We start from the raw sequence: 7852 nt of genomic DNA on the forward strand, positions 1-7852 counted from the left end.
CGCTATGGGTCGGTACCAACTCAATGGCACCTAACAACAACAATGGAGCTTTTCCATTGTTTCTTTGAGCAGATGTAGTTAATTTAATTTCTGTGTATTCCATTTAATGAGGTCCACGTGTGTACCTGTCTCTTATGCTGTCTAAAGAAGATATTTGAAATAAACCAATCATTGATTTTGCAGAATTCTATCATGCCATCTCCATCATCATTTCTATCACCAAGACCATATTTTGCAACTACTAATCTTTCCTCTTTTGTTCCCAACCTTTGCATTCTGATCACTTGTAATGAGTCAATATATCTTGATTGCATGTTTGATCAATTTCAGATTGAAGAAGTTGGCAAATTATTCTATTACATCCTCCTGGCTTTAGTGGTTGTTGCATAAATCTGAATAATAGTGGTATTAATTGGGCTTCCCTGTAGGTGCAATGATATTATCTTATCAGTGACAGCATCTATAATATAATAGTAATAGTTGGTCCTTATTACACTTAATAAATTTTATTGTGTTGTGTTTCTATGACCAGTAATCATAGTATTTTCTAATTTCTAGTATGAATTTTTTCTTTGGTGGCTTAGTAGTATATGGGAACTTCCAAATTTTTCACTTACAACTCATTTTTTATTGCAGTTCCATATATTCAGAGAATGCAATTTTTTGTGTGATTTCAATTATTTTAAATTTATCCAGGCATTATCCAGTATATACCATAGAATAGACCAAAAATGTTATGGTATATCCTGGATAATGCCCCTGGTTCACTTAACAAGAATGTGTTTTCTGGTGTCTGGCTTCATTTATAAAGCATAAAGCATGCCGCTGTGTTTCTTCATTCAAATCCTTCTCTCATAGACTCTGAGAAGGTTCTAAGACTAGCCTGTATTCCAGGGAACTGATTATGACATTTACAGTTCAGGATGATGCACCTCCTTTGAGAACTGTACTCTGACAGAAGGTTTTTATATGTACAGTATTGTAATACTCTGTCTAAACTTTTATGCAGTTTGAATGAATGTATTCATCAGCCCTTCTTATTATACTGTGAAACACACAGATATCTTCTAGTGTCAATGAAGGTGAAGTTTGTATTATGTGTCTTCTTATCCCTTTCTTCTAGGGCAATTACCTAGGGAAGTGGCAGTAGGACCTCATTACTTTGCCATTTTAGACTGTATGCTTCGTGTAGATTTTTGTGGCATTGTTGCATTGATTTCAATTCATAGTGACTCCATGTATGCAGAGAATAATTTCCCTAAAGGATTTTTAATATAATGACTTTTCAGATGCAATTCACCAAGCCTATATTTCACTAAAGGAGTTCTGGTAGTATAGTGATTATGAGTAGGGCTTCTAATCTCAAGATCAGCAGTTCAAAACTACCAGAGGTTCCATAGGAGAAAGATGATGTTTTCTGCTCCTGTAAAGATTTACAGCCTTGGAAACCCTATGCAGGGTTGCTGAGTCAGAACCAACTCCATGGCACATAACCATCAACTATGTTTCACTAAATATAAATATCTATGGTAGGTAGCAGTGCAGTTATACTCTAATACTTGACTAAGGACGAATTATAAACTGAAGGATTGGGAAACTTCTCTGCGGCTTAAAAGTCACTGCCTTTATTTCTTCGCACATACTGATAAATGTCCATCTTTGTTTAGGTGTGTTATAATTCTGGTTCTTTCTGTGATTCAGTAACCCTTTTTTTTTTTTTTTTTTTACTCCTTTAATAACTCTGAAATTTCATATTGATATTCAATTCATAATAAAAAAAATTTCAGACTTTACAAGTGGTCAGACTTTGAATTATTATCACTTTTCCTGATAACTCAGTGCATTGTAAATTTTGTAAATGAAAAAAAAGAAAAAAGTAAAATTCTCAAATTTATACAGATAGTTGGTAGCTGGGCCAAATCCTAAATCCACAGTTTATAATTACAAATCAATTACTTTTTGGCTACCTCTCAGGTACCTGTCCATTTGTAATTGCTCTGATGATTTGCAGTTTATGAAGCAGGTGTGCATACATCATTTCATTATATTCCGAAACTAGTTTAAGTTAGTTTGAAAGAAGATTGTCATCAACCCAATTATATAGGTAAAGTCACTTATTTTATGAAAGTATAAAAACTTTCAAAGGCAAATAAATGTTTCATAGTCAGAACACAGAATGAAACAAGGGCTGTTGATCCAAAGTGAGGTATTCTTTCTTATAAACCAGGACACTGAACTAGTTAAAAATGTTTCAGTTAAGACCTATTAAAACCAAGGCAGTGTACATGTTGCATAGCAACCAAAGCAATTGTGAATCAAATTTTGGATTTGGATTGTGATCAGAGGAGCAAATAACCAATGGTACCGGAAGCTGTGGGTTAATGCACAAGGTCAGTTTGAATCATAAGGTTGGAGGTTGCAGTTCAACAGCCACTCTTTAGAAACCCTATACAGGGTCACTATGAGTCAGAACCAACTTGATGGTACTTATCAACAACAACAACGCTGCTAAAAAATGGTGACTGCCTGATACACATTCAGCCACCATCTTTGAGCAAGCCCGCTGCCTATTCCCTTTTTGGATCAAAATCTGTAAAACCAGTATGCTGCCTTTGTTTCTGCTGGCCATGAATGTACTATTTTGAACTGTTTCAAATAGTTGATTTAAACACTGTGTGTCCAACCTATTTTCTTGACCTTAAACATGTAAATTTGTGTATTTTACATTGAATTAGTGTTTGCTCTTTTGAGAGCTATTTGTAGTTTGATATTTTGTACAATTTTTTTTTTTTTTTTGCATTTTCTATCAGTCAAAATAATGTACAATAAGCACCAAAAAACTGTGCAATTACTAACCACAAAACCTAAGGGGCCACAAAAATAGTCATCGTTTTTGTTTACAGCCTATAGGTCTACTGTAAAGATCGGGTCTTGACTAGGCTCACTAGCATTCTGTAGTGTCAGTGGTGAATCAAGAAGGTGGCTCTGCTGATCTTGGCTGGGTTCATTTCCAAGACTGGACATTAATTGGCTAGCAGCTAATCTATAGTACTCCAAAACACATAACAACAACAACAACAACAATCTATATTAGACTCAGTACTTCTCATTTATTCATTCAAAATACATTTATTTTATGTGCTGACAGGGGCACAAATTTAGTGACAAACAAAACTTTCAGTGATGCCCCATGACTGGGCCAACTACCTAAAGTTGGCATTCTTCTGAACCTGTCCTGGTATATATAACATCTTCTGGTTCTAGGCATAAGGGATTCAATAATGAACAAAATAATATCTTTTATTTTATAAAGTTTAAAATCTAGTGGCGAAAGAGATGATAAACAAGCAAATACTGATTTTTAAATACATTTCAAATAAAAATAGGCTATTATGATAGAGAATAATAGAGACGGTTTTTAATTAGATTTCTGAACAGAAAAACTCTGAGAATTTAGCATTAATAAGAAAAATAATCCTAGTTGCAAGTAACAAAATCTTACTTCAAGGTATGTTAAGTGTATTGCTGTACATTTTCAAAGTATGGGGGATTGTCAAGGAGGAACTAGTTTTGGAATAGGAACTAATGCCCTGAATATTCTTAAGGCTCAATTTCATCCCACAGCATCACTTCTTACCTCTATGTGACTTTGTCCTCTTTTGCTAATATGACAAATACACTTAATCAAATTATAAGAACTACTGGCAACCCTGGGATTAGAGTTCTGTGACTAGAAAGTAACAGATACGCTTCCCTTTTTGATTGAAAATTTCAAATGCATTAGCCTAATTGAGGTCTTACTCCTCCCCTTGGACTAATCTCTGTGGATGGGAATAATTATGGCATTCCACTTTCAGACATACCTAGACAAGGGTCAAGAACCCATTTCTCCAAAGGGAAGTACAAAAAGGTATACTAACATGAAAACAAGGGAAATTTTTGTGAACAAAATTTCCACCTTCAAAATGTTATTCATCAAGAAGAATTCACGCAAAGCTTCTATTAGTATTTCCAACAATAATTGGTAGTGAATTTGAAACATATTCTGAATGATAACATAATTTTTTAGTAATTTTCAGGAACTGAAACATTCTTTCATATACAACCATAGACATTTTTTATGTAATGTGTGTTTTCAAAGTGTCTCTACGTTTTACCCACTGAGATCTGATCTAGTCTTCAAAACTAGTGGGGAGTGATATGGTTGTTGTTTTTTTGTTTGTTTTGTTTTTAGTTTAAATGTAGCAACAATCTTTGCTCTCATGGGGTGTATTCCATAACTTTGAGGCAATGGATCTCTTCATAAAGATGCTCTTTTAATGGATCTTTTCCCAGAGTGCATCTGTAGATATGTGATGGTCTAAGAGCAGCAAAAATTAATTTTGGTTAACTCTTAGCAATTATGTGGGTGATATATCTCTGGTAGCATAGTGGTTTTGAATCGGGCTGAGAACCTTAAGGTCAGCAGTTCAAAACTACCAGCTGCTTCATGGGAGAAAGATGAGGCTTTCTACTCCTGTAAAGATTTACACCCTCAGAAACCCTATACAGGGTCGCTATGGGTCGGAACCGACTCAATGGCACATAACAACAATATATGAATTTTAGGCCTTCAGCTGAGACTTTGATAAAGCAGTAAAACTCAGATTTTGCCACCCTATTACAATGATTTTTGCATTTCTTTATCAGAATTGTTGTTGTTGTTTAGTGCCTTCCAGTTGATTCCAGCTCATAGTGACCCTGTATAGGGTTTCTGAGGACTGGCTGGTGGGTTTGAACTGCTGACCTTGTGCTGACCTTTTCAGCATTCAGTATTGATCTTTCACTAGGAGTCCTAATCAGAATTGTTGTTGTTGTTAAGTGCCGTCGAGTTGATTCTGACCCATAGCAACACTGTATAGGGTTTCCAAGGAGAAACTGGTGATCTTGAACCACCAACTAGACTAATCAGAATTAGTCATATACAAATTCAAGAGATAAGACGTATTTATGCCTTATTTGTAGTAAATCCAAGGGGGCTTCAAAAAAGTTACAGAAAATGGAATGAAAAGATAATGGAATTTTTCCTCAAGCTTTTGGAAGGTGTGGTACCACAGGATAATGCACTAGATTTCAAGGTCAGTTTAAACAGCAAGGTTGGCAATTCTAACCTACCAGCTGCTCTTCAGAAAACCTAGACAGGATCGCTTTGAGTTGGAACCAACTTGATAGCTCTTAAAAACAACAACATAAACATAAGCTTTACAAGTGTCTCTAAAATTTTGAATTAGAAATTGCTCCTTTAATGACAGAATTATGTAACAAATACTACTTTTAAATAAATTAATTTCTTTTAAATAAATCAATGTATTCCAATTGCCAAATTATGTAAGTATTTTCATAAGCATATTAAAAATAAATTTAATTTCAGATCCTTTTGAAGCATTTATCATCTTTTCCATTCGTCATGAGATCAGAAGGATTGATCTTCATAAGAGGGACTATAGTCTACTCGTTCCTGGATTGAGAAACACAATAGCACTTGATTTTCACTTCAATCAAAGTTTACTATATTGGACAGATGTTGTAGAAGACAGAATATATCGGGGAAAACTTTCTGAAAGTGGAGGTACATTTACTTCAATTTTAATTGAAAGTTTACATTCATTTTTAACTGAAAATTCTAGAAATACAGTGTAATCAAAATTAATTTGGATTATTATTTGAACATTGTTGTATATTTCCTTCCTTATATATGTAAATCAGGGAACTGAAGTGTGTGTGTGTGCTGGAAAAGAGTTGTGAAGGTATATGTCATTCACACTACTTTCAATCTGGGAATTGGTAGGAAGAAATGTGTTTATAGGAAAGACTTCATTCTACATCAGAGTGGTTGACTTGCAGAGAGTTAAAATAACTGTTTTTATTGTTATTATTATCTCTCAGCCTAACTCAAACAATGAAGCAAATTGTTCCATAGACTATTGATATGAACTGTTTATTTCATAATTTGATTGATCTCTTATGTGTAAAATGTATCTTTCTCTTTTTTAAAAATATGTTTCTCTTAAAAGCATTGGATCTGTATAACATTGAAAGGGCAAGGAATTTTTTTCAAATTTTTCATTCCTTTGTAAATCACATTTGCAGTTTTTGAAAATGGCCTCATTTAAACATACAATATCATTATAAAAAGTTATGTCATATTACAAGACTGATTTAAAATTACACATTTAGATTTGCATAATTAGATGATTTGTTTAAAATCTCACTGTTTAAATTTCTCACAAAAATCATCAGCAGTGTCATAAACTATGATGACTTGTCCTGTTAGAAAAAGTACAATACAGTCAAGTTTTTAAAAATTCTGAAAGAAATTAATAAATATCAATTAATAAATATAATGATGAATATTATTTTATTTAATTCAGACCACTATTGTTATTATTTTTTTTCTTCTCATTTGCTTCCTTTTTAAATCTTCTCAAGTCTTATAGACTAAGAAGGGAAATAAATAGTTTGTGTTTATAACTTTGTTGAGGTTAGATAAAAGTTATTTTTCTGTCATATTCTAGCAAAAGAGAATACTGATTAGCAATAATGCATGTTACTCAAAGATAGTCTTTTCTTTCCACTGTATTCTTTCTTTGAAGATCAATGTTTGAATTAAATTTTCAGCAAGGTCATCATTATTATTTCCAAAAGCCCTTGTTCTGTCCAAAAATCCAGAAACAAGAAATACTTTTTTTTGAAATATTAACATGGTTATCAGTTTTACAGCTGTTAAAATACTCATTTCGTTGACACTGAAAATCCTTAAAAGACTAAAAATTCTGGATGAAAAAATGAGAAATTTTATATTGGGACTTTCTTACTTTTTCTCTGTGCCAAGTAACACTTTTCAACAGTATATTCTAAAGTAGATATGTTTAAAGAATTTGTGCTGCTAATTATACTGTTTGTACGTAACACTTTGCTTAAAGGGTTCCAAATGTTGATTTCCTTTTTGTTGTAGGTGTCAGTGCAATTGAAGTGGTAGTGGAGCATGGCCTGGCTACCCCAGAAGGTCTGACAGTTGACTGGATAGCAGGCAACATATACTGGATAGACAGCAACCTGGACCAAATTGAAGTGGCCAAACTAGATGGTTCGCTAAGAACTACACTAATAGCCGGCGCCATGGAACACCCGAGGGCCATTGCTTTGGACCCAAGATTTGGGTAAAATATATGCTTTTTTCAGGATGAATTAATATTGAATTCTATTATCTCTTATTATATGTATACATATAATAAGTCTTGCGGGAACACTGGACTGCGAGTGTCCGTGAGTTCAAGCCCACCAGCCATTCTCGGCAAGGAAAGATGAGACTTTCTGCTCCTACAAAGACTTTGATTTGGAACCCATTGAAAGGCACTTAACAACAACATATATTCCAAAGGATTCCAAATCATAGTGACTCTGTATAGTGTTTCCAAGGCATTATATGGTGGTATGTGTTTATGTGGAGTAAGTTCTGACTCATAACGACACTGCATAGGGTTTCTGATGCTGTAAATCTTTGTGAAGGCAGAAAGCCTCAACTCTTTCCTGTGGAATAGCTGGTAGTTTCGAACTGCTGATCTTGAGGTTAGCAGCCCGACTTATAACCACAATGCTACCAGAGCTCTCTCTCCATATATATATAAAACAGACACATACAAATATATATATATATATACATACACACACACACACATATATATATTGTTGTTGTTGTTAAGTGTCGTTGAGTTGATTCTGACCCATAGCAACCCTGTATAGGGTTTCCAAGGAGCAGCTGGTGAGCTTGAACCACTGACATTGATCTTGCAGTCTGATGCATTAGCCCACA

At 34.0% G+C, this 7852-nt stretch overlaps 1 protein-coding gene across 1 annotated transcript in view; it reads left to right on the top strand.

The window, feature by feature from the left end:
- LRP1B (low density lipoprotein receptor-related protein 1B) overlaps positions 1-7852 on the top strand; it is a 2342762-nt gene that overhangs the window by 1343168 nt on the left and 991742 nt on the right. The window contains exons 24-25 of the mRNA XM_006834597.1: positions 5411-5608; positions 6995-7199. Of these exons, the coding sequence (XP_006834660.1) occupies positions 5411-5608; positions 6995-7199 (403 nt within the window). The remainder of the gene's footprint in view (positions 1-5410; positions 5609-6994; positions 7200-7852) is intronic.

The sequence above is a fragment of the Chrysochloris asiatica genome, unplaced genomic scaffold (assembly GCF_000296735.1).
Source record: "Chrysochloris asiatica unplaced genomic scaffold, ChrAsi1.0 scaffold00012, whole genome shotgun sequence".
NCBI classification, from domain to species: domain Eukaryota; kingdom Metazoa; phylum Chordata; class Mammalia; order Afrosoricida; family Chrysochloridae; genus Chrysochloris; species Chrysochloris asiatica.